Source organism: Cataglyphis hispanica, chromosome 12 (assembly GCF_021464435.1).
Source record: "Cataglyphis hispanica isolate Lineage 1 chromosome 12, ULB_Chis1_1.0, whole genome shotgun sequence".
NCBI lineage: Eukaryota > Metazoa > Arthropoda > Insecta > Hymenoptera > Formicidae > Cataglyphis > Cataglyphis hispanica.
The window spans coordinates 7,120,866-7,148,691 of record NC_065965.1 but is presented as its reverse complement, the minus strand read 5'-3'; the positions used below and the strand labels follow the sequence as shown (position 1 = coordinate 7,148,691).

At 37.3% G+C, this 27,826-nt stretch overlaps 3 protein-coding genes and 1 long non-coding RNA gene across 22 annotated transcripts in view; 1 reads left to right on the top strand and 3 right to left on the bottom strand.

Moving 5' to 3' along the window:
- Window positions 1–222: 222 nt before the first annotated feature.
- LOC126853792 (uncharacterized) overlaps window positions 223–27,826 on the bottom strand; it is a 52,557-nt gene continuing 24,953 nt past the window's right edge. For all 16 annotated transcript variants that reach the window (XR_007687996.1, XR_007687997.1, XR_007687998.1 and 13 more), the window contains exon 2: window positions 223–6,367. This is a non-coding gene — a long non-coding RNA (uncharacterized LOC126853792). The remainder of the gene's footprint in view (window positions 6,368–27,826) is intronic.
- LOC126853776 (transcriptional activator protein Pur-alpha) lies at window positions 1,645–20,913 on the bottom strand. 4 transcript variants are annotated; one of them, XM_050599836.1, is made up of 7 exons: window positions 20,765–20,913; window positions 18,181–18,231; window positions 8,738–8,856; window positions 8,222–8,324; window positions 7,837–7,967; window positions 7,366–7,593; window positions 1,645–7,063 (listed from the first exon to the last, which is right to left on the bottom strand). In XM_050599836.1, the coding sequence occupies exons 1-7, from the start codon at window positions 20,799–20,801 to the stop codon at window positions 6,830–6,832; spliced, it is 903 nt and encodes a 300-aa protein (XP_050455793.1). In that variant the 5' UTR covers window positions 20,802–20,913; the 3' UTR covers window positions 1,645–6,829. The 4 variants fall into 4 exon arrangements, with proteins under 4 accessions (XP_050455793.1, XP_050455795.1, XP_050455792.1 ...); XM_050599838.1 differs by having other exon boundaries at window positions 7,849–7,967; XM_050599835.1 differs by lacking the exons at window positions 18,181–18,231; window positions 20,765–20,913 and adding an exon at window positions 15,742–15,853.
- LOC126853784 (uncharacterized) lies at window positions 20,778–27,826 on the bottom strand. The gene is made up of 4 exons (XM_050599851.1): window positions 27,198–27,826; window positions 25,442–25,678; window positions 25,253–25,354; window positions 20,778–21,974 (listed from the first exon to the last, which is right to left on the bottom strand). The coding sequence occupies exons 1-4, from the start codon at window positions 27,256–27,258 to the stop codon at window positions 21,805–21,807; spliced, it is 570 nt and encodes a 189-aa protein (XP_050455808.1). The 5' UTR covers window positions 27,259–27,826; the 3' UTR covers window positions 20,778–21,804.
- Window positions 22,357–23,812, top strand: LOC126853781 (U1 small nuclear ribonucleoprotein A). The gene is made up of 3 exons (XM_050599844.1): window positions 22,357–22,463; window positions 22,612–22,880; window positions 23,059–23,812. Exons 2-3 carry the CDS (start codon window positions 22,644–22,646, stop codon window positions 23,515–23,517), a joined length of 696 nt encoding a protein of 231 aa, XP_050455801.1. The 5' UTR covers window positions 22,357–22,463; window positions 22,612–22,643; the 3' UTR covers window positions 23,518–23,812.

Genomic DNA, 27,826 nt, shown 5'->3' with positions numbered 1-27,826 from the left:
GTATATTTGTATATATGAAAAAATATTTTCTGTATACAGCTCATTATATTGTAAATAGAAATTTGTTGCAAATTCGTTAGATCGTGTAAAACGGACTTGGTGCACTATCAAGACCAATTTTAAAGGGGATGCTGGAAAGGTATCGGGACAGGTGGATCTCTTTTCCATTTTTTTTTTTCATTCCATAAGAATGTCCGGGTGAAAGTATAGACAATAGAAATGTTATAAAATGAAATGCTCTGTTACCTTGTAAAACGTGTTACATTCAACATCGATGCGATGAATCTTTTTTTTTTTTAGTTTTCTTTTCATTCGAACGTGTGAGCCGTAGAGTACTGTGTATTTCTATTTTTTGTTTTTCTTTTTATCTTTCACTTATCTGTCACGTATTTTTTTTTATGTCGAAAACGCAATGTCGAATAGATGAACAGCAATTCTTCTGCGCGGTAACTTTTTTTTTCTTTTTCATTCTTTTCTGATTCGGTTATCCTCCTACTGCTTATCCTGATATTTAAGCGCCTTTCTGCTAACCACCTTACAATACATATATTACACGATCATCCGCGTTACACGCATGTAGTACGCGCGTTAGAGACGATTTGTCTTTAGTAGCTATGATTTTTATCCTGCAGCAATGGGCGAAAGGTCGTGACTGAAGATCCCAGAGACGTGCACTTTCCGAATCGGAATCCCATGGATCTCGGATACATTGGACCATTCGGACTCCTTAAATAAATTGAATCTTCGAGAGTCCGCGAATTGTCAAACTCTTCAGATCTTGGAATTTTTAAAAATCTTGAATTCTAGAATCCGCGTTATCTGTACGTGCGATCTGATCGAATTGCGGGATCCTTTGTAACATATTCTGATATCTACGGGTCCCAAAATTTCGCGAGCAACGCGCGATCTTGTTCCTCGAATGCACTTGGGGAGAAGGGGTTCCTTGAACTCTCAGGTCCTTGGGTATTATTTAAAGTGCGCGAAATTCTCCTCGTGCCTATCCCCGGTTATCGTGCCAGTGAATCGATCTTTCGCCCCCGACGTTTCTCCTTTTTTTTTTTTTTTCGTGTGTGTGTTTATTCTTTAATAGTTAATATTGAAGTATATTACAAACTATGTGGCGGAAAAACGTTTATCCGAAGAAACAATTGGTACGAATTTGTGTCCGACAAACCATCCTCGAGCATGTAACATTTCGAAAACTCGACTCGCGCGATAAATATTTATATAACAATTAATATTATGCTGATATATCGATTTTCTTCGAGAGAGAAACGAGTAACTTTTGAGAGTTGCGCGCTGCGTTAAACGTTTTTTTTAGCGTCGCATCTACTTACACAACGCCTATCTTACATGAAGGACGATGCACCACGAAAATATATCACGTCGCGTTGTCCAAGCGTTTTTGTGTTTAGCGGAAAAAAAGATTTCATTCGAAATACAGATCATCTTCGTTGGCGATATACAAAAATGTCCCGCGCATATCTTAAAAGCAAAATATCTCTGATATGTTGAAATACTCTTAAAAGATAATTTTTAACATAATGTATAAATTAATTACTATTGTTAATTGCTACGAGAGAATTGATGCGAGAGAAGGATACTTGCACTATGTGCATGTGGGAAGATGAAAAACGTTGAAAGTTGCAACAGACTGTTATCTTTAATAAATCAAATGACATACAAAGGCCAATCGCAGTAATTCTCACTGTTTTCTGCAACAACAAACTTTGATTTTTGTTACGCTATTGATATAATGTAATAGTTCAAGGACATGTATAATTCCTGCATATATAACTCCCTCCAAAAATCGTGGTGTTTAACGTAATTCGACGGCGCATCGTCCTCGCAATCGGCAATTTTCTCATCTCAATTTCTTCTCTCGCCTTACAAAGAATTCGCTCGCTTGCTCGCTTCGATTGTCGAGCCTATACACGCACACAAATTAGCATTCACGCACGCATGCACACACGCGAGAGCGCGCCAGGAGGAAAAAAAAAAAGGGGGAAACTGCAACGCATCGAAGGATGATTTACTCTTGCTTGACCCGCTAGATCGCGAATCTAGGTAATGTTTAATTTAACACTGTCGATTCAGCTTTTGAGGGCATCAATCGACCTCCCGTCAAATTTCTCTACCTCTCCCTTTTTGACTCTGCATCTGTTATCTCACCTCGCTTCTCTATATCTCTTTTGGGAAACCATTCTATATCAGAACGCATTCTATATCAGAACTGATTAGGAAAAGCGGAAACGAATTTGAAAAGAAAATGTGCTTACATATGTAGATGCGAAGAAAGAGAGGAAGGATTTGACTGAGATCGAGATTGATTATGATGAGAGGAATAAAAGGATGGAGAACGGGAAAGCCATTAAATTTAAAAACTCGACTGATCGTTGTCGTGTGATATATGCTAAAAAGAAAACGAAAGAAATCAGTCTGCTCGAGACTGGTTTCGTTATTAGCAATCTCAGTACACAACAGCTCTCTTCGATAATATAATAGATACTAATAGTTAATCATAGCGGTAATAAAAAGAATAATCGTAATAGTAAGAATAATGACACTATAATAATAATAATAATAATAATAATAATAATAATAATAATAATAATAAAAATATTCGCAGCAACGACAGGATTTTCATACTAGGTGAACTTAGCTTGATAAAGCTTTGCTTCTTTTTATGAGCCACAATTTCGTGCAAGCGAGAGAGATTACGTCGCGATCGCGACGACTCGTCTCGCTATGAAAGACGTGAGCTGTTTGGAAATGAATGCGTTTTTTTTATTATTTTTTTTTTTACAATGCAAACGCCGATATCATATCGTTACACGCAATTGTCGCTCGCGATCCACGTACACATATGAAAATCCTACGTGATAAGAATTAGCGCGTGACAATGGATAACAGTAGCTTCGGTGTTCAACTCCACCGAATATATAAAAACACAGGTATATGGAACTCCGGGACCCTTTTGTGGATATTATAACATTTAGCAAAAAGATCCGCCATTCAACCAACCGCGCAACGTTTGTTCATAAAACATCAAACGAAACACCAAAAGCTATTTCTCTAACAGCCACCCCTTTTCTCTCCTCGCTATATTATATATATTATGAAAAACAGAAAAAAACATTCGCGCGCGAGATAGAGACAACTAATCAATGGTCATATAAACTGCATTAATTCATGTGTGTGGCGATAGTATTATTATTTTTTTTTTTTGTGTTGCTTTTTTTACTTCGATAGTACTTCTCTCACTAGACACGATTCAACATATAGAAAGTTTATCGTTATTATTTAATAATTATTATTTTTATCATTTATAATTATCTTAAAGCTGTCTAAAGACTCGCTGCGTGGCAGGAGCGTCATGTTTTTTTTTTTCTTTCATTTTTATATTACTTTGCTTATTCTTACGTGTGTCAGACGGTATCTCTTCACTTCATTATTTTTGTTTTCTTTATATGTGTTTCTCTCTTTCTCCCGCTCTCTCTGTGTTTTTTTAGTTAGGTACGTTTGTAGTCGTCCTCGCTTTTTAATAACGTGTTAAAATGCACGCTATCGCGCATACATTTCAGTAACACAATGTTTCCTCCCCTTTTTCTCTAGTCTCCATAGACGTACGTGTTTTTTTTTTTTACGTGTATTTATCTTAAATATCTACTACTTGTGGTTGCTTTGTGATTTGTAATTTGCATAGATCACAATGTCATACCATCTGCGCCAGTGAACGATTTTTTTCTATGTCTCTTCCTTGCAGTTTCCGTTTACAACGCTCTATCCGAACAATATACAATGCTTGTTGCACAGTTCGCAAGTTTTTTCTGACCTCTCTCCCCTCTTCCTTGAACTCAACAAAAAAATTTTCCGGTGATAAAGTTAGAAACATGTAAAAAAGTGCGTCATATAAAAGCTCGTCAACAATCTGTTGAAATAGATTTTGTTCATCCTTCTCGTTAATTTTAATTTTCAATAATTAGTTAATACAAATTATATATCGATATCGCGCAACAATTGTTTAACGCGCGTTTAAAGAATGTCAGAAAGAATGTGAGAAAGATAACTTTTGGAGAAAATTACACTTTAAAATCGAAGAGGATCGGGATACTTGTCTCAATATATTTCACCCACTCGTGCGTACTTGAATTTATTATTGTGATTTATATTTCATATTTATATTCGTCGAAACGATCTACATGCTAAGTAAATTCAGACCAGCCGAAATTGTAAATTTTCAAAGAAAATGCAACTGAAGAATAATTATTTTATTATAGAAATACGTTAGCAATGAGTTTGTCGCTAGAAAATAAATAAAATTATACTCATTTTATATCTCATCAAAAATGCAAACGCGTCGATCACGCACTCAATCGGACGCTCCCCAATTAAATAGCATTTTTTAATAACGCATCTACGTGTCTTTTTTTCTCTATATGGGTTTCTCATTCGTTTCATATTCGCACCAGTGCGAAATATAGATTTATATCGGTTTGCCGTTTCAATCACGGAAGAAACACAAAAGAGAACGGATAGATATTTATCATTGTGTTGATATTAGCACAGCGTTGCAAAATCGAAGCGTATTTAGATTTCTTTTTCCTCAGAGAGATAACACAATTGTGTGTTATTCTCCTCCTTCTCTTTCTCTCTCTCTCTTTCGTGTCGCCCGTCTTGAAATATTATTTTTATTCCTTTCTGTGCCATTCGTTTTGTCTCATCTTTCTTCCTGTGTCCGGCAAGAGGGGCCTAAGCAACTGCAACGCCCAACAACGATTTTCAATTCGATTGATTGTACGTCACCGGATTTGTGCAGTTGCCTGGGTCCGCGGACATTGGCATTTCGTTACAATTATACAGTTATATAGATTCTATATAAATACCTATTATGCATTCGTATAATACATACCTAATATGCAATTGTGTTAGAACTCGATCATCGTTCAAACTTATGTAACTTAATTACATACACCGTCTCTTGTACCGTGTTTCTTGCGGTGGAATATGTTTTTTTACGATGAAATATATGTCGTGCGCGTGTCGTTATTCATTCTGTGAGAATTTGGTGTGAAAAGTATCGAAATCGCGTGTTTGGTGTTTTTTTTTCTTTTCGAAATGTATATTGCATATTTTTGCGTGCATAAATCCATGTATGTATATGTGTGTGTGTATGTATTTCTTGCATTTTGTAAAAGCGCGTTTTTTTTCGCGTCTTTTCTTTTATATATATATATATATATATGATCACGTCACCCCTTTTATATGAATCGATGAAACAAAACGTATAATTAACTTTGTATAATATACATATTAATATGTATTAATATATGGTTTCATATTCTCTCGGGCTACCATCCCTTTTTCTTCTCTCTCCCTCACCTATGCTCTATATATATATATATATATATATATATATATATATATATATATATATATATATATATATATATAATCTCATTACTTTTAATAAAGATGTCATTCATTTTTTAAACGAGTGTACGATGTCGCAATGCAGACAGTAATATATAAATATTCAAATATTTGTGATAATATACGAATATTTTCTCATTCTTATTCTTGGTTTCTTTTCCTCTTATGTTTCATTCGACTTAACCACAGTCAATAAATCGCACTCTTTTACCGTCGAGAAAGCGATAATGGAGTCGCAAGAGGCGTTCAGCAATATTTTATCTACATTCATATCATCTGCGACTTCTGTTCGACGAGTGTTCGTCGAAAATACAGCGACTTGATTCAAGATATATTTTTTGTCGATTAAATCGAAAAGAGACATACGTACTGCCTATGTAGACACGATAGATCTTTTTCTTTGTTTTCTCTTTCCTTCGCGACAAATCACACGCTTTTTCCCCTTTCTACTTCGTCCTGATATAATCGTTAATATAACAACTATTTATTCATAAATTCTGAACGATCAAATTCAATTGTAACGTGATCCACACTACAGTCCATTTCCCGTTCAAAGATTCTTATTCAACACACACACGTGACAAGCGAAACGCGCACGCGCGTACTCTGAATGTCTGAGATTGAAAAATTAGTACAAGAAGCTTAGCAAAACCAAACAGATGTGCGTTCGCAGAAAGCTAGGAAATGAACAGTAGTACTCATAACGTTAATCGATGGCAACTCTTGTGTTTGCCTAAAAAGATATCGCGCAATATATTATACTCTCGATTCTCCATCGTTGCGTGTCTCTTTTTTTCTTGTTATTTATTCTGTGTTAGTCGCACGAGCGGCAGTGACTCGTTTTCCCTCCATGCAAATACACACATATGCCCACTCACGCAAACACGCATACACACACACGCGCGAACGCACACACACACACATAATCTGTCATCTCCTTCTCCCGTCTTCCTCATCTTCGCGAGACGCGCCGATTTATTTGTGTATTAATCATATACCGTCGTGCACCCCGTCTTTTTTCTTTTTTTATCAAATCTGTGATTATATGAATATATATTCAACAATCGGCTGATACTCTTTGCGATATAATAGCCATATTTCAGGCGAGTTTTGGTGTTCGCGCATTGATGGCAAGTGTGACGGTGTATGATGTGACGGTGGCGATGACGATGACGGTGTCGATGATAGTATCTCGGTGACAGGCGACGGTGACAGTAATGTAGTGTTGATGGCGGTGTGACAATGACGATGATCATGCCGATGATCATGTCATAGCCGATGAATAATAATGACGATGACCGACGATGGCATAGACTCTGACAAGTTCCTTTACTTCGCTTAATGACTTGAAAACGAGTTATAATTTCCAAATGTTCGAGTTAAGTTAAAGCCTTTTTCACTTGATTAGAGGAGAGTCTAAATTTGGATTGGGGTTAGGCTGTGTGTTCGAAGATGGCGATGGTACCTGTGCCACCACCGAGCCCTTCCCTTCAGACAATACATTCCCTCCGCTGCTGCTACTGACGCCGCCACCCTCCTTCATTTTTTCGCAATAATCTGCGAAGATATCACGGAAACGCGCCCAAGACTTTTCCGGTACGGTGATGGCTGTCCTAAAGTTTGTCTTCACCTGCAAGAATATGTTTCGTCCTGCATTATTATCTGTCATTGGAGTATAAGCATAATATTGAGTAGATTACATTCATTTTGTGCTTTATTTAGGACTACATGTAGAAAAATAATAAATTTTTCCTAATTAATTTAACATAACTGTGAACATTTTGTACATACAGAAAAAGAATGTCTTATACAATATATAATATTATTGTTAAATTCCTTGGTCAATTAAGAATTAATTTTTTTCTCATCAAAATAAATATTTTGGCACCAGTTTCGGCTAATTTGGTTTTTTCTGTGTGTAAGAGTACATACCTCAGAAATTCTCATGTAGATGCCACGATTGTTCTGGCCGATATCAAAATAGAAATTCTTACTATCCACACGCATGTAACGGCCTTCCGGCAAGTCGCCTTTAAAGCCACCGTCGTCCGTCCCAAATTCCTCGAGAAGGTCCGTTAACGCATCACGAAACTCTATCATACCTTGCGCTGGTATTGCAATCTGCGTTCTAGGTCCTCCCCGTGTTATCGTCTGCGACACCTGGGAAAAGCAACGTAAAGATTATATTTGAGATATTCCATGTCGATTCACTGTAAGGATTATATCTATAACGTATAAATCATTATATTCTACAGATTCCACATATTCCTTCTTCATCAACAAATCTAAAAGAGCTCTATTTGTCTTTGTCATCCTTCGAAAAGAGCACATCTTTTGAGATGAATGCCGACAGATTCCTTTTATGACTTAGCATAGAAAGTAAATATATCGACTGGTACATACAGGGTGACTCACCCGCAGGAAACGGCCGCGAGAATTCTCCTTGAGGTCCAAGTAATATCGCCTATTATCCTTCACCATCATTTCTGACTTGAGTTTTCCGTCATCTGGTACGTTTTCCGGATTTGGTGGACCTGATTATCCAAAACAAAAATGAGTTAAATATTTCTTTTCATTATAATAAAGACAAGTATCAATTGACGAGATAACTTAACTGTAAGTTAAAATAAGTTCTAAACCGCATTAGAAAATACTGAGATTTTATAGATAGATTCTAAATTAGGACTATAATATTTCATATATGTTAGCCATTGATACGATTGCTATCAAAATCATACTCTTTCGATTTCGAATTGTACTCTTCTGAATTGGCAGAATTATAATATACCTAAAGATGCATAAAAATCGCTAAATGTTGACAGATGGTCCCGAAATTCGGATGCTGTACTGAGTGCCAGATAGATTTGGCTTCTTCTTCCATCCGCTCCAATCTAAAATTAAAAAAAAAATTATGTAAAAAAATAAACTATTGTTTTAAACGAGATTTTATAAAATAAGATTTTATATTTATAGTTATATCGTATGTGTCTGTGTAATTTTAATGAAACAAATTTGTCAAAAAATATCTGAAACCATTTGGCAGATACGTATTATCTTAATCGTGTAAATTTTTTTCGTTTTATGGTATTATAAAATCTAAATAAATCGATAAAAAAAGTTATTAAAACTAAGAATTATTTAAAAATTTATTTTAACCACAAATTGCTTCATGAAAAAGTTCATTCATTAATGTTTCACTATTAATTACTCAATTATAGCAGTCGATTTCATAATTTTAGTTTCTGCCATGGAATCTAATTCGCTGTACGGTACGTGCGCCGAGAATTAAAAGATAAAATAATACCTCGGCGACTTTGATAAACCTTCCACGTCTGTTTTGTTTTACATCAAGGTAGAATCTTTTGCTTTGAATTTGCAGCATTTTCGTCGCCAGTTCCTGTTCGCTCTGCTGGCCTTGCTGACCTATAAAATAAATATAGTTTATTAATATCATTAATATATATATATATATATATATATATATATATATATATATATATATATATATTATATATATATTTATTAATATTAGCAATTATGATATTGCATACAGTAGTTTTGTTGGATGGTTCCAAAATAATAGACTTCATTTTTAGAACAGATTAATGAAATCAGATTCAAATATTTTTTCTTCCATTCTATTCTTTTTTATGAAGAAAAAGGATTGTAAAAATGATTCCTGATCTCAGATGCAATCTTATATCGTTAAATTCTTAAGATTAGAATATTTATTATTAAATCTGCGCGAAGAGCCTAACATCAATGTAACAAATAATATTATAAAATTTGTATGGCATAAAATTATTAAATTTATTATTTCTAAACCTTCCTATTTAAGATGATACATTAATAATGTATAAAAAAAATCAATGACAGTTTCTTAAACTTAATATCGACAAGATCCAAGTTAATAAAAGAAAAGTTCTTTTTATTAGAATTAATTTCAAAAAATTCAGATATAAAGAACTCAAATACACTTTTAAGTACTCATTACAAATATGTATATATTTTTTAATCAATTTTTTTATGTTACTCAATTAACGCGTGCGATGGTTTCATAGAGACGAGCGGCGTAAGCACGAGAAGGGATCGAGAGGGAGGGATAACACGACGGGGACAGTGGGTTGCTAAAGAGGTGACCTAGTGTTTATTGGGTCACTCTACGCTCGATCCCCTTCGTCGAATTTTCTCGGATCGCGTCTCTCTCTTTCTCTCCTTCTGTCCGGCTTAGCAAAGCGATCTTGAAATGATAGTTCAGGAAGAAACAGAGGATACTCGATGGCCGTTACAACTGGGCTGAAGCAAACGGTTTATCCTGTCCGAGATAGAACGGCTCGCTATAACACGCACCAGAGCGATGTTGCTAGTCCTCATCGATCAATAACAGCTGCACCAGAGGTCAACGACCTCTTTGATGTCCCACTATCACGACCAGATATGCTCCTACTGTTTTTTATGCTACCTGTTTATTCTTCTTTCTTATCCTGAACTACTGCTGTCTCTCAACTATTCATTGTCAAACTCGCGTTTATCACGCTGAACCAACGTGATGTAATATATAACAGCAATATGTAACGACAAAGGATACAAAAAAATCTCTTTTAGAAAATTTAGCATTTAGTTTCCTCAAATAGTTTCAACTTCTCCAAGTTGCGGTTGTTAAAGCTTTCATTATCTTTTTACCACATCTAATCCTATCCGAATCAGCATGTAAATTTTTACATTACTTTAGATGATTATATCACGCCATCAAGTTTTTCATCGAAAAAAAGCATGAGACACTAAAACGATCTTTATATTCTACATTAATTTCGAATAATTAATTTCTATCGTCTCATGCATTGCTTTCACGTCTATTTTATATAAGACATAAGGCAAAACGAAAAATTTATCTGCAATCATTTTCTGTGACTCTTTTTACTAGAAATATTACGAAATTAATTACTCTATCTCAGACTACATCAGGATACCGAATAAATTTTTGAAATTGTGACTATAATAAAATAAAAATAAATACAAGTATATTTTTAAAAAATAAACAAGATAATATTAATTTTTTCTATTATAAATATAATAGAAAAAAATACCTTTTAATTGTGTTATCAAAAGTAAAAAAATTAAATCTGACTACAGTAAAAATTCCCCAAAGAGAAGTGTTTGATTGATAAATTTCAGAGAAAATGGTTGATAATTTATTTATTAGTTTAAATGTCAATCATTCTCATCAACGTCTATTGCCAAATACCACGGTTATTATAATAGCGAAAAATTGGTATTTAGTACCGAATGTCAAAAAGATAATAATAGTTGAGGATCTCGAAAATTGATAGTATAAAAGAAGTTGTGGAGATCTTCTGCGCAAAGGAATCGCTCGAGGCCGATCGATCGATATGACGCGGCTTAGCTGCACATTATTACGTACTGGATTGTTGCAGGCTGCCTGGAATTGGCACGGGGCTGAGATCGCCCTGGAAAATCCTGCTCTTGAACATCCTATCGATACTACGGTAATCCGTGCACCTGTGCATAATATGTCCTGCTTCTAAGAATCGCGTTACGTCGCGATAAAGTGTCACAGAATTCAAGGAAGCCGCATTAATTGACCAATCGCTAAGTCCGCTTGCTAATTCTGCTTGTTCCTTTTTTTTCTTCCTCTCTCTTTTTTCTCCTTCGTTCGTCGTAAATTTTCTCTTATTTTCTAAGCGCAAATCCTTCGTGCAAGACCCCTCATTGCGAAAGGATTTACGTCTTCTTCTGAAGGTAACATTTATATCTCGAGACGAGCAGTTTCCATATCTACATCACCATATCTTTCTTCCCCAAACTCAGTTTCGAAAGCCTCTCGTCCACAAGCTCTCGTGTAAATCGTTGGCGGCTTCAGCGCATAACTTTCGTTGAGATAACTTGGCGAAAGAGGTCGTTGGTCCTCCGTCTCCGATAACTCGGTCATCACGCGTATCTTACCTAACTCCATCCGTATTAAGCCTTTCGTTGCTTTAATCTATCGTTGCAACGATACTCGCAAATGGGCTTTCGTCCACTGTTCTCTTTCGCGAAGGACGACTCGCGGGGTCAATCGATGAACGCATCATCACACTCTCAAGAGGATACCTCGCGTTTCTAATTGTCTACTACTTGGCAGCTACCTTGACCGAGTCGTCACTCTCCGTAATACCTCGATCTGTCGATACTTCTTGCTCATTTTCTCACGATACTCGCGGAGGATGAAACAGATCGCGCGCGGACGTGCACTTTCACCATTGCTTTATTTCCCGCAGGCGTCTCCTCCGTTCGGTCGATGACTGTTGCATCACCATCGTAATTCCCCTCCGTGTACACCTTTGCGGGCGTAAAGTGTCGACTTGCTTATTCGGCTCGTAATCGTCGTCCACCGACGCCAGGCTACTATGTCACATCGATCCGCGTAGAATCTGACCCCTCCTGACACCTTTCAACTCGCTCGCATTTCGACGCGATTTCACTTCCCCTGTGCTTCCTTCTTTGTCAAGTAAATATACAACGATGTTTTACGATGAAAATCTTCGAATCTTTCTTCCTCATTGAAGGGGTAACTAACTTCTAGAATTATACACCGCGATTCGCTAACACCTTCTTCCTTTCTAAATAATCGAGACTTTATTGAAAGCGATCCTAAGAGATATTTATGTGGTATAATAACAAGATCAAACGACGAAGTGATTAGCGTGATCTCGTGCTATGTTCTTTCTCCAAGCTTGCTCTTTTTTTCGCCCTCTAGTATTTTGGATGGATTTCTTTCTTTTTCTTTTCTTCTCTCACTGCCATTCTCTCTTTCTTTTTCTCTTCTAGACTCCACCCTCGGGGTTCTTGTTTCTTCTAGGTCACCATTTATTACTCGGAGACTGGCTGCTTCTCATTGAAGCTCTCGATTATTCTTTCCAGTCTCGAAGAACGTGGAGGAAACCACATCAATCGTCTGTGCGGCATTCATGTGTGTGGGCACGGTTTTCGGTAAAAACTCTAGAATAATATAGACATAATACACTTATAAAAATGTTTCCTGATCGATCACGAGTGACATTATCAATTTACTAAAGAAAATACCTTCTATTACCGTTCGCGTTTCGATGACCGATATTCGAAAAATCTTTTTCCACGCTCGCATATGTCGTGAGCGAAAATGTCAGATTCACTATCATGAATCACTTGGAAGCATCCGAGTTTTCGATCTTAATAATCGATCCGAAGGAAAAATGTTGAAACATCGGAAAATGCCACTCTTGGCATCCTTTCTCTCTCGCCCTCACTTCTTTTCTCCAAGGGTCGCCCGAGGTACACCGCCTGCGTTGCATCGATTAGTCACAAACTCAAATGTGGGAGGGATCTCTATAATGCTCGATCAATGTAATTCTTCGATTTAAATTTTAACCGATCATACGTCCGACACGACACATCAAGAATTCTCTCTCGTTGAGGTATCCCATTCCAATAAGGGCCTTCCTCCTCGATCGATTCCTCTCGACGAAAGTAAATTAGGCCGACAATTATCCAACAACTCGTGCGAACAACTCTCTCGGAAACACACTCGCGGATGATCCTCCACGCCAAATTCCACTCGTCGTATTCCTCCTTCGGAGCGTCGATAAACGATTCCTCCGACTAACGATTGGCGCGTGTCCATGCAGACGCCCACTTCTCACCCGCCGGCTTGCATCGACGTTATATACTTGCATTTCACTGCACAGTTGCACAGGGCGCGAGCGTCGTCGGGCGTACCACCATTTCGCGAGCGAGACGTGGGGTCGTCGTCGTCGTCGTCGTCGTCGTCGTCTTCAACGGCCGATAATGCGCCTCCGCCGACGTACCGCTTCTTCTTTCGCTCTCCTCATCCATATTCATCATATGCAGCATCGGCGGAACGTTTCCTTGGTCGAGGCCGGTCCCGTCTCGACGTTACGTTCGCGCATTTGGATGTCTATCATGGGGACTTGTCTCTGCGGATCTATTTGTCCAGGCACGAACGGGAGTGACGACGACAATGACGACGGCGAATGAAGATGATCGCGGGTGCATTGATCTCTGCGCCTGGAGCGCGGCTCGTAGCGCTCCGACCTGCCTCAACGCGAATCTCAACGCCGACTCTTCGTCGTGTCGTGCCTTCCCCTCCCAACCACCCACCTACCATCCACCCCTTCACCTCTCTTCTCCTCGCGAAATGCGTCTCGCTGCCCCCCACTAGCATCCAGCGTTTCCGGCACAAATCGGAACGCAGGAAATACCATGTAAATTAGGGATAGCTGATTATTTATTGAAGGCGATACAAGATTCCAAGTTGTAAATTTGAACGATCAATTTCTAGAAATTAACAATCAAATCGATGCAACTAATGATTTTCTGTACTAAAAGCTTTAGGATCATATTTAATTCAAATAGCTGTTAAATTTATATTCAATAGAAAACGATCGAAATGATAAATGATGTTTGGGATCTCATCGTCTATTCTCCACCCTTGCTATCCTATTTGCCGATGTGAATCCGTACAAGAGTCCTGAATAAACACTTTTATGTTAAACCCAAGTAATGTGTGACCACAGAAATTTTCAATTTTATAGAACAGAATATTTATAGAATATTTCGTCGAATGGAATTCAAGTTTATATATAAATTACATGTTCATATAATTAATTAATTTCTATTTTTCACTTTTCACAACATTATTTTTAGAAAAAATATTTTTCCCCATTGATTAAATTTTTCTGTTAATTCATTTCTTAATTTCAATGATAAGAAATAACATGTAAGTATTAGCAACACAATATGACTCATATAATAACCGATTCATTCTGTCATATTTAAAAACTAGCAACACAAAAAATAATAATATCTCTAAATATTACAATTAATCATAATATATAAAATTATAAAATATGAATTATTTCTTATCATCTTGTTACTAGTAAAAATCAATTCCGAAAGATTGCAAGGCAAATTTTCATTATTATCTTTCATATCTTTTCTCAGATACGTTTATAATAAAACATTTGAAAATATGGATGGATATTTATAGAGGAATTATGAGAGCTTTAGTCCCACTTTTGAATCATCCGCATTTTGCAGAGACATTCGAGTCACTGCAAAGATATTCCGCCAACACAATAGAACCAGTGTTTTCAGAAGCAGTCAATTTAAGCACACGTAATTTTCCGACGTATTTGTTTTCTCAAAGTGCAATATGACAATTTATTATGAGGTTTATATCATCCAGAGCTTCTTCATGTTCATGCTATTTTAGGATTATATTCAATCTCTCTCTACATACTACCGAGAAAGAGAGAGATAAGTGCAGAATTTTTAAAATAAATTTTTTAAATAAGTATTTTAAAATACAAGCAATTTTTTTAACGTGAAATTGTAACAAATTTGAAATTAACTAAAAACTCGTCTGTGAGAGAGACTACTCTCTTCTTTGATCGTAATTTATATTTGCAAAAATATGACTTTACCTATCTACGGATATACCACCACGTACCACGATTACCGTGACGTCAAATTACGTTACTCGCTGGACCTGAATCATGGAATGAAATGATTCTTGGAAAGAACGCGTCAATGAATCACGAATGATTCAGGTCTAGCGCCTGTCTCAGTTCGATACGCATGGAATGTACGAATGGCAAAGAATGTATCTTGGTATCTCCACTATCTGTAGAACTTAAGAATGTTAACGAGAAAAAACGAGAATTCTTCCAGGATGTCGAGTAAAATTGTGTACAAAAATTCCCTGATCTTTCAGATTTTTTATTCCAAATCCCGGATAAAGAGAATTTTTTTAGAGAATTTTTGGATGTAACTTTTTTAATTTTTTTATTGCGTTCGCTTTCTAATTTTCATTCGTACAAAGGAAAATAAAAGAGCCACTTAAGTTATAGAATTTGAAAATATACTGAAAAAAAAAAACTTTCATAAAATAAACATTTTTTCATCTGCATAACATTGTAATTTTTTTTCATAAAAATTATAATAAAAAATATGTATTGCACACTTAATACTTTGTTAAGACGTTAAATGTCTAAACAGAAATAGATATATATATTTATAAAATATATTAATAATCAATAGATCGCCTATTGCTTACAATATGAAAGCAAAATTATCAAAGAAAGAATCGCATTAAAAAATGCTTCGAATAAAAGTTCATAGAATTTCCTGACTTTCCCAGGTACAAAAAATCCCCGAAAATTCCATATTGTTCGAAGGAGTAGATACCCTATTTTTAGAGAAAAACCTATCCCTCTCTCGCGAGTGTCCAAGTATATTTAAGACAAATACCTTCCGGATGCCAATACTGTATCCTCTCCATAGTGTCGCCCCAATATTTCGGATTCTCGTGAATGACGTCCCCTGATATCTCCACGATCTTTTCCATTTTCTAACAATTTGACGTGAAATCAATCTCGATCTGACAGCGGTTCCCCGGGTAATACTTGTAAGGAAGTAATTGTAAACGCCACTTTTTCTACACCACACTTGAATAATTTCTGTCTCGTGGAATATGCGAAAATAGCGTTGCTGTTCTCAAGATTCAACGTAAGATGACCGTAGGCTATTTTCGCCTCCAGCATTCTATATGCTTTCGGTAAAATATGCTCGGTATGTACATACAATCATGTATACTTTACTTTGTATGGAAACTATATCGCATATAAAACCAAAGAAACTAATGTACATATATAATATTAGTGTGAGCTTTGCGATTTTGTGCGAAAATAGCAATTTTTTCATGGGGAAATAAAGTGATCAATGACCGAAGCTTTGCAAATCTCGCGTCATCATCCTTTATACGATCGTAGGTAATAATAGCGTTGCGAGATTATTTTTAACGAATAAAGACTGCAAGTTCTTGGTACAAGCGTTATCCTCTCCATATCCGCGCAGATGGACAGGAACCGTATCACATGTCAACTCGAACTTGATTCAAAACGTCATCGAAGCATCGCGATTGGCGTATACAGTTTCGCGCACTCGCGACAAATCCGGAAATGGTTTTTTCCAGGCAAAATTCCGATGAATTCACCTCCCTGAGTCTTGCAATATTTCTGATTTTCTTTGCCACATGCACTTGCTTTCTACCGCTTCAAGATGTAGTAAAGAGACACTGGTTAAAGATAATACCCCGTGATGAGAGCTTTACCCGCCAATCGTTGCGTTTCCATGGTCACGACTAATCATGGAGATTGCTTTCGCGCGCGCAATTAGCAGGGTCCAAACTTGTGAAAATATACCGGTTTTCATCTCGGTTGAATCTCGGACGACTATCACGGTGCGCGACGATTCGGAATGGCGCTCTAGGAAAGAGGAAAGATCTCTCGTGAAAGTGCTCGCGGAAACGAGTATGGCATGCACTGAGAACGACGAGGAAAAAGCGCCGGCGTGCCCAGTATAGTCATCGTGCAATGACACATCGAGCCGTTTCGCACGTAGAGGGGGCCAATGATGATTATCCGGCGTCGCCGTCATATGCCGTTCCAGCGAAGTTGTTCCGGCGAAAACCGATCGCCCGGTGATTGTAAAGACGACGAAAATGGTCGGGCAACGACGATGTATATCCGTCAAAACGTGAAATCGTAACGCGAATGACGTGCCGGTCATTCATGGAGCTCACCGTCATGCCAATGGTATGCGCGGACCATGGTGGCGGCGGGCCAATCCGCGGCCGTACAAGCGCCGGCTCTCACGAGCGATACGCCGCCACGTGACTCCACGTTTTAAATCACAGCGCGCGCGCGGCGACGACGACGACAACGACGACGGCGGACACAGCCGAGAGAAGCGATCTGCCCCACCATCCTGTCCCGCGCGCCTACCGACGACATGGCGCGTGACGTCACGACCAGCTGACTGCGCTCTACCGGCGCCCCACTGCCGCGCGTCTCGTCCCGCTTCCGGCCGTTTCGTATTCCGTTCCGACTCCGTTCCACGAACGTCCGCAAAAATTTGTCTCGGGTTCGTCTTTCTCCCCCTTTCCCCCTACTCGTTCTATTTTCTTCCCTCTCTCGAGAAAGCGGACGCGGACAAATGAGATTATCTAATCATTAAGGCATATTAAGTAAGATCCGTCATTTTTACTGGTACAATCTGAGAAAAGTATTCTTGGACAAGAGTATATTATATTGAAAGGTGAAAAATAGGATCTATGTATTTCAATTATGTAACTGATTGTATCATGGCTCACTCAATCTTATATCTTTCAGTGTATAAAAGTTATAATTCTTAAGAACTCATTATCAAAGTTTTAGGTAGTAGTAGGATAGTTTCTTTAATTTGTACACAAATTAAATCATTAAAATTATTAAAAAAACAGATTCGATAGTTTCAAGTTTAGTTTCCTGCACTAGTACAATATATATATAAATATCTATTTTTATTTTATAAACTTAAATATATAATGCAAATATCCTAAATAGACTCCATATTTTTTCTCAAAACTTCTCGCAAATTTGAAAAGTATTGAAATATAAAGTAAGATAAATTTAATATAATTTAATTAATTAATGAAAGTAGTGAATATAGAAATCGTATTACAATATTTAAAAAATGTCGAGAGTTTAATCGAATGAATTGTTACAATGATATAGTTTAATATTGCTCATTCGTGCGTTGTTTAATATAAATCGCCTGCATTGTCAAAGGCATGGATTACTTGACTTTTATGGAAACACGTATATCTTTTTACCTTTTCAATTATTATGCACACACTAAAGCACTCACCGGAATCAAAGTCAGCCCCTCCAGCATCCATGCCGCCTGGGTTTCCATATTCTGGCAAGATAAATAAAAATGTGCAATTAATTAATGAATAATGTAGCAACATTGGTTATAACGCTTATAGCAGCGATTAAATCGTACAGATTACTTAAAAAAAAAAAGAAGAAGAAACTGCTAGCGAGACTTTATAAAATATTGCCAAAAATTGTGGAACAAAAATAAATAAATCACATTTTTGGAATTTAATTGATCGAAATATTTATTGCAGAATTTTATCAGCCAGATTCCGATCGTTTTATTCTAATAAAAAAAAAAAAAAGACAGAATCTCGCTTGTTCTTGTTGTTAATACATGCGATCTCCTTTTGTAATATAATTATATTCGCGTGAAACAAATACAGCGCGCTTTGATCGTAAAATTATCGTAAATTATTTTCAAAGTACAAATGCAATGCAACAAAATGTCGTCGTAATAAATATAGACGGTACAGAATTTTTATTGTAATAAAATAATTCATTGAATATTTCCAACCCAAATACAGCGCGCTTTGATCGCAAAATTGTTGCTTTCAAAATGCAAATGCAGCGAAATGTCGTCGTAATAAATATAAGCGATGCACAATTTTCATTGTAATAAAATAATTCATTGAATATTTCCAGCCCATATAATCTCCGCAGCACACACACACATGGAATAGAATTACAAAGTTTGCAGGTTACAATATTTCGGCACAATCTGCACAAATATATTATTAATATTTCATTATGTATTATGTTATATAATTTCGATAGAGTTTTAATGATGCAGACACATACATGTTGTTGTGCCAATCCATGTTTAAAGAAAAAACGAGATGTATTAATTTTTTTTTTTTATTTTCTTCTACACGCGCATATTTCGTAATCTCTCTAGCTTTATCTTTTCGAAAGGGAGGTCAGAGAATACTTACGAATTCGTGTTCTATCTTTAAACACTTTACATGTTCAGCGAAACATTAAGCTGCAACCTAGACAAATTATTATCATGTATCTGCAGCGCCGAAATCCAAACTCTGCTCCCATCGATTTAAATTCCCGATTAAAACCCCCAAAATTCTCTCGCCAACGTCGAGGATTTTTGCCTCGTGCCAGATCATGAATAATCCTCGCTCTAGCATCGTCAGGTCTAATTTAATCGGTGAGAAACGAGATGGAGGAAGGACGGAGAAAGAGAGAGTGTCAATGTCGCGCGACACGAGGTGCGGGAAAAAAAGAGGTTAGGAACGAAGGAGGTGTGCGCGGGAAAAGGAGAGCGAGGGAGAAAGAGAGAGAGAAAGCTTCATCGAATCTTTCGGACACGCGAGAAGAGCTCTTCGTGGACTCTCGATCATCTATCCGTCTATCTATCCGAGGTACGCTATTCGTCGTAGCCTTTTCGTTTCGAGGTCAAAAGACGCCGCGTTACGCGATACAGAGTGAGGTGGCACAGAGGAGGGGGAGGGAGGGGAGGGGAGGGATCGAGACGAGGCGGGGAAGCGAGGATTCGCGCTCGTGTATGTGAATGCGTGTAAAATTTACACGGCTCGATTTCCGTTGCTTTACGTGCGTGCGAGCGCACCATCGACTAGATAGATAGATAGATCAAAACCAAATATTACATCACACTTTCTCGCGCTCCTTCGTCACTGAGACGACATTCCATCGCCGCGAGTTTTTCGGCCTCACTCCGGGCGACCGGCTCGTGGAAAAAGAAAAAAGAAAAGGAAAAGAAAGACGAGCGCCGCATAGAGAGAATCGGCATTGCGACGCACGGCAACGTCGGAAGTTGTGAGAATATTCGACTCGCGAGAGACGGAGATAGGGATAGAGAAAAAAGAGAGAGAGAGAGAGAGAGAAAGATATGCGGTGTAAAGGAGAGCGATAGTCGGGAGAGGAAGGAGAGACTCGCGGGTGAAGGAGCAAGAGAGCGGGGCATGGAGGGGACGAAAGGGGCTATCCTCTCGGTCGACATGCACCCGGCCATCTTGAATCCTGGGTGCCGTTGAAAAATAGCGATTCTCCTCAAGCGCGACGCTTTGACAGAACCGGCGGGCTGACGGGGAAGATCGCGATGCATGCACGAGAGAGAGAGAGAGAGAGAGAGGAAGGAGGGGCGGGCTGAATTTTATTTCAACGCGTATCGGATGTTCCCGCAGTTAGGATACATTTCCGGGGGCCGCGCGAACGGCTGAACGGCGGAATGATGGAAGCGGGAAGGGAAATTCGTCGTCGCGTTTCGGCTTTCTCGTCAAATTCGAAAGGCGGGCCGCGCTTCTCGTCCTTCTTAACGCGCGCACAAACACGCCACGCTGCACACAAGAAGCACCCAAGGGGAGGGATAACACGAGGGACAAAAAGATGTCGGTTAGCGGTGTGATCCGTACACGTTTCGTCCGTTCGACGCGCGACGCCGCCAGGGTATAGCGACTGAACGACCGCGAGACCGATGGACAAGAGAGAAAGAGTGAGAGGGACAGGGAGGAGAGAGAAAGAGAGAGAGAGAGACGGAGACACGGCAACACGGAAAATGATCGGTTATACGGGCGCTTTTTCGCTCCGGCTGTACTTACTTTGCGGCTGATCGTCCAGGCTCTCCCGGTCGGACATTGCGTTTCTCGCGGCAGCACGCTCCTTTCTTGGTTAAACTTCCACGCGTCGTCGTCCCTTGACGTCTTCTCAGCGGCGGGCCCCCCCGGCGATCGGAGAGCGCGAGAACAGGAGACAGAGAGAGAGAGAAAGAGAAAGAGAGACAGACAGATTGATAGATAGAGAATGTACACGGAGAAACGAACGAGGACAGAGAGAAAGAGAAGGAGATCCCCCTCGACACACTAGGCTCCTCGTGGAGGCGCGCGCGAGATCCCTCCGAAAGAGAGACGACGGCGACGTTGTCGTTAATCTCTATCTTCCTTCTTCGGAGTCACCACCAGGCGAGCTAGCTTAAGCCTCGGGCGCACCAACAATCCAAACGTATCCTCTCTCTCAGCCGGCACGGCGCACTGCGAATTTTGCACTTCCTCCTGGCGTTTTTTTTTTTTTTTTCTCTTTTCCTTCCTTCGTCCTTGCAAACTCACACTCACGGTCCCGACCGCCGACCGACCCACCGACCGACCGACCGATCGTCCGTCCGTCGTCCGTCCACGGCACACACCAGTCGTCACCACCACCACCGCACGCGCTCTCGCCTAGCTCGCTCGCTCGCTCGGTCTCTAAGCCGACACACGACACGACACACACCGCCGCTCTTCCGCACGTTCGCGCTGCTTCCCGACTTGCGCTCGCGCTCGCACTCGCTCGCTCGCTCGTCTTTCGCTCCTTCGCGCTCCTCCACCTTCTCTCCGAACCTCCCGCCCTCTCCGCGCGCGCGATCCGTGAGAGCGAGTGTGCGAGAGAGAGAGAGAGAGAGAGAGAGAGAGAGAAAGAGATATGTAGCGAGAGAGTGTTGCAACGCGCGCGCGTGTGGCGCGTAAGGGCGCCACTACAGCTCCATTAGAATAATGCACGCATATACATACACGCATACGTCGGCGTGCAGCTTTACCGAACGTACCATGCGTGTATATTAAATATATGTATATACGACTGTCAAAGCCCGCTCGTGTGTGCGCACCTATCTTTCCTCCTCTGTAATTCGGCGTCTGTCTTTCTCATGCTGGCAAACTCGTCGCCACATGACGGCTTTCCATGGCTCTTGAGATACATGGTGGCGATGCAATATGTCGATATCTGTCTCTATCGTATCGAACTCTAATGTGCCATCTCGAACGACTACTGTGGCTACTGCAACGGGAGATGTTCATTAAATATAGGGAAAACGGACACAACCACTGATATCGATCAATGCCTAGGGTAATTAGCACGATTGACCAATCGCGTGTTCGATTGGCCAATAGGTTCAATTGAATGTCACTCGATTGAACGTGTCCCTGATTGGCGACGCCATATTTCGAACAAATTACGCGGATTGGTTGATGCTTTTAGTAATTTAGTATCACTAGGATGTAAAGTTATTAGGAAATTTTTCATCAAAAATAAATTTTCTAGATAACTAGTGAAAAATTGTGTAACTATACTTAATTTTAAAAAGAAATTCTCTAGTTGATAGCGCCAATCGGTACGTCCGACATATTTTTATCGCACACGTTTCGTCTATTTTTACTACATCTATGCTTCAAACAACCGTATAACCTTTAGGACAACGTAACCTTACGCTTATATCATTTTTATTTCAAGTCTGATCGAGAATTTAATATACAAATATTTTAACACGTAAGATCACTTAAAAATATTTTACTTAAAATATATATTGTTTTATCAGTTTTCTCTATTAACGTTTTACTAAGATATACATAGTTTTTATCAATCAGTTAAAACTTGCCGTGTTTTTATTTACTTTATGTATTATTTTTGTCCATAGAACGTGTATAACATTTACAAGTTCTAGTGAAAATGGATATTCGTCCAAACAATACCATTTATATCAATAATTTAAATGAAAAAATAAAAAAAGAGGAACTGAAAAAGTCATTGTATGCCATCTTTTCTCAATTTGGCCAAATTTTGGATATTGTGGCTTTAAAAACACTTAAGATGCGTGGACAGGCGTTTGTTATCTTCAAGGAAATTGCGAGTGCGACAAATGCTTTGAGATCTATGCAAGGATTTCCATTTTATGACAAACCAATGGTAAAAATCATATAGAATTCTCTTTCTACGTTCAGTATTTTTTGTCTATATTATATTATTTTTATATTTGCATTAAAATATATACATTATTATTTATTTGCGTATACTAGAAATTAATACCAATGGTTGTGTTAAATATGTGTACTTCAAGAAATAAAAATAATTTTTTAATTTGTAGAGGATACAGTATGCTAAAACTGACAGTGATGTAATAGCCAAAATGAAGGGTACCTTTGCGGAACGTCCAAAGAAACCAAAACGAGTTATTCCAGCGGCAGATGAGGAAGCCAAACGTGCCAAAAAGCGTGCAAAAGAGCAGGCAAAGCATTCGCAGCAAGTCGGATATCATGCTAGTGTACCTCAACATCCGGGACTCGTCAATACAGCTGTTCCTGAACAACCACCAAATCAGATATTATTCTTAACAAATCTACCAGATGAGACGAGTGAAATGATGTTATCGATGTTGTTTAACCAATTTCCAGGCTTTAAAGAAGTGCGGTTGGTACCTAATCGACATGATATTGCTTTTGTCGAATTTGAAAATGAAGTCCAATCTGGGGCAGCAAAAGATGCTCTTCAAGGTTTCAAAATCACACCTTCTCATGCAATGAAAATATCATTTGCAAAAAAATAAATTTGACTTTTTTTTTTATATTGTTTGTGTGATAGAATATTATGATAAAATGTAAGTAAAATTTATAATCTAAATTGCGCATTTGTATAAAGTGAATGTAGCTATTGATATGAGCTTTGATCATCTCATTCACAATATTATGCAATGAAAAGTATTTTGTTTAAGAATTTAGCTTATTTTACAGTCGATTTTTCAATAAGTGTTAAGCGTGTATATACTGTGACAGATTCATAATAAGGACATTGCAATTATCAAAAAATATATCTAAGAAATTAAATAAATTTTTGAAATTTTGTATGTGATCTGTTGGAATATTTTTTCATTAAGCATCTGTACTCCATTTGAAAATCATATATATAAAATATATGTGAAAAGACAAATTCTTAAAGCAAAAGACGAAATAATTATTTTTTCCTTCTTCATTCCTATTTATAATGCATTGTATTTTTAAAATAATTATTTAAAGAAATGTGAGTTTAGTTTTGATAAAAAATGAAATAATTTTCAATGTAATGAGTTTCAATTTGAGTAATATACATATAACTTTATTTATGACATATAGACATTCATGCAGTTATTAAAACTGCATATAATAAAATCATAGTTAATAGACTTAAAAATAATTTATCTTCAAAAATATCTTCAAAAAATGGAGGAATATCTCAAGGATTGATTTGTATTTTGATACCATATATATTTTATTGCCTTTTTATATGTAGTTTCGATGTATATTATAATCCTTTATTTTGTCCCATGTAAAACTTAAGCTTGTCGCTTGCGAAGATAACAGAGTCAGATTAGATTGGCATGCTAATCGAGAGTGTCGAAAATATATTTCTTTCATAAAAATACATATGTGTTTATAATATTGATCGCACACATTTTTGTCCCTTCTCTTTCTTTTTTTATAAGTGTGCGATACAACAATATTATATAATTTGGAAGCAAAAATGAGAAAGTATATATACACATATAGAACATTTGTTTTCTCTTTTTCAAGTAAAAAGACAACATTGAAAGATATTGATATAATATAGAAAATTAGAAAAATGTGTAATAAACGACGTGATTCGCCATTCAATATTTACTGGAGAAGAATTGTTTAAGAGCATAAATTATGCTAGAGCAAATTCGCAATTTTTTTTTGGAAGGCGAGAATACAACTTATATATTTTGTATATATGATGTATATATATATATATATATATATATATATATATATATATATATAATAATGAATTTTGCCCATGGGTATACACGAAATACAAATGTACTTAAATAAGTTATTCGCGGTTCTTGCGATGAGCCCATATATTGCGTTGTAATCAACCCTGCAATGTCTGCCCTGCATAGTTCAACATAGCGCATATTAAATATATAATAAGATATAAGTAATGATAAATAATATATATATATATATATATATATATATATATATACTCGTCTCCATTATTAATACATACATGTATGTACTAATCATGTGGAAGACATTACTGAGTTACATAAGGAGTATGTATGAATCTGATGTCGAATGATTTATTATATACATATGCTTTTTTTTTTTTTTTTAATGAGAATACATAAATGATGAACGCGAACGGTTACGCCCAATGATAAAAAGCAACGTGAATGAGAGCGCCCAGAAGCGATAGAAGTATATAAAATATTTCAGGAGATACAATTGTCGTGCCGTTGCAGCCATCCGTGTTACAGAGCGCGCATTGCTCTATCTTACCCAGTTGTTCCTTTTGTATTTTTGCCTTCATCGTTTCACAGGGATCAATGAGATCCGTTTTAGCCGTTTGACATGTTCTTACGATCACTTCTTTATTCGCGACTGTAAAAAGTACGTGGCATTTTTAACGTTAATTGTCCCACAAACATTCTCGTATTTTATACGTAGAGATTTCCAGAGATAACTTGCCGTTAAGGATCATTTTAGCGCAAGCCATGTCCCGAGGAACCCCCGGATAATGTCGTAGCGCCTCGTCAATCTCGAAAAGTCCTGTAATCTTGTTGAGGATTCTGTGTTGCTGAATGTCTCTCTGCCAATCCACTATCTTAGTACCGGTGCATTCCACCGGTTGTAATGATTTTGTTGTCAAAGCGGAACCACAAGTAGCGTTTGACAGCGAGGTGCACATGTAGCATTTTAACGCGTCTGCCGATAAGAAATATATTAGATAATATATAATATATAATAAGTCAGATAATATATAATAAGTCAGATAATATATAATAAGTCAGCCTGTACGAGTCAAGCTGATCGCTTATATCGCACACGTTTTATCAATCATTAATAAATTATTATTTATATTTTTTCACGCTGCAAGAGAGAAGGAAGATAAAGTACGAATAAAATTCACTTCTTTTCTTGATGCTTTAATAAAAAAAGAAAAATCTCTTTCTTGCACCTATGAGTCTATATAAAAGTAACTCTGTATTTTCTCTTTGAAATATATATAACAATTTTTTTATTATTATTCATTTTTTGAAAAAGAAAGTTTGACTTTTGTTGGAAAAGTTTTTTTTTTTTTAAATCATTAGTAATTTTAGAAAAATAAACTGAGCAGGAAGATCAAAATGATGCGTATATATATATATATATATATATATATATATATATATATATATATATATATATATGTGTTGTGTGTGTGGTGTGTGTGTGTGTGTGTGTGTGTGTGTGTGTGTAAATTGACTCCTATACGGGTCGACCGATGTTGTGTTGGGGTTGTTATTATTTAGGTCGCAAAGTGGCGCCAAGCGTCGCGACGCTTCATCCCTTAATTGTACATATATAGGGCATTGTGTGTATATATATATATATATATATATATATATATATATATATATATATGTACATCTTTCTCGCTCAAATGCACCCCCTTTCATGATGTTCGTCAAATACGAGAACAAAGAAAAATGATACTAGATAGACAGATACGCAAAATTATAAAATGTGATTTATAATTGCATCGATTTGTTTCATGTAATAATAAAAAAATGATATAATTTTAATCGGATTAATAGAATTAATATTTCTTTTAATACGTTGTTTTTTTTTTCATGTAGATGAAAATCTCGGATATCTCAAATTCTGATATCAATTAATTTTAATTAATTTTAATCTTAATCACACACAACACACACACACACACACACACACACTGAGTTAAAATCTTATATACAATTCATATTATATAATCATATTATATAATATATATATAATAATATTCATAATTCATGATTACATATAATCATAAATGATGTTGTCAAATTTATGAAACAATCCCCACAACGATCTCGATATTATAAATGAATATTGTATTATTAATAGCTATTTAATTTTATATATGATTATATATTCCTTATGATCATTTCCAAAACAGGTTTCTAAACAAAATTTCTATTAGATTAAAGTTTTACATTTTGTTTTATAATAAACGTTTATATTGCATAGAGATAAATTTTCGATAGATTATAGCTATATAACATTATCGCTGTTTATTTTTCAAGTCGCTTGTTGTTTGAAAAAACAAACAACAAGTTGAACAAAGATGTTCGTTCAATTAATTAACGCACAAGTGTTCGCTTTGAAAGAAAATTTGATTCTTGATTTGACATTTTATTATTACAGCGTATTATTATAGATAGATTAACATAAAAAGTTACGTCACCAGAATGAACTGCCACAACGAGCGCTGAAGCGATGAGCAAAATCATGATCCTTCGGTGCATCTCGTTTCTTTCGATAACTTTCGCTTTCACGATGTTGTAGAAACGTAAACTATACGCTCAGAGAGGGTAGCGTCCTTCGAGAGAGAAAGAGAGAGAGAGAGAGAGAGAGAGAGAGAGGACTGTTGTCGTCGTGTAGACGGACCGATCGCGAGTACGACCCCGCGAGCTTTCCGTTCTCCACGCTGCGTTACTCGCCTCCCCCTATTTTCTCTCTCCTACCCCACGTATTCCTTCCACGACATTTTATTCACCACCGTTCGCCAAGCTTCGTCTCGTAACGCGCACGACGGCGTATAGATTTCGCCCTTTCGCTCTTTCCCTTTGTATGGATCCCTCTCCCTTAGCTAGGGCGTGGGATAGCATTTTCTTCTACGCAGTATATTGTATACGCGCGTTCAAAGATATTTGTCATTGTCACGATGTTTTCCTCTTACACAATTTTAGTTCTCCTAGAGATTTTCAAATTCAATCGCGAGAAAGAAAAAGTTTACATCACGTTTGATAACATTATTCTTTTCCAATTCTCTTTCAGATTCCAGTAACATCTTATTAGGTCGAAAGTAACGAA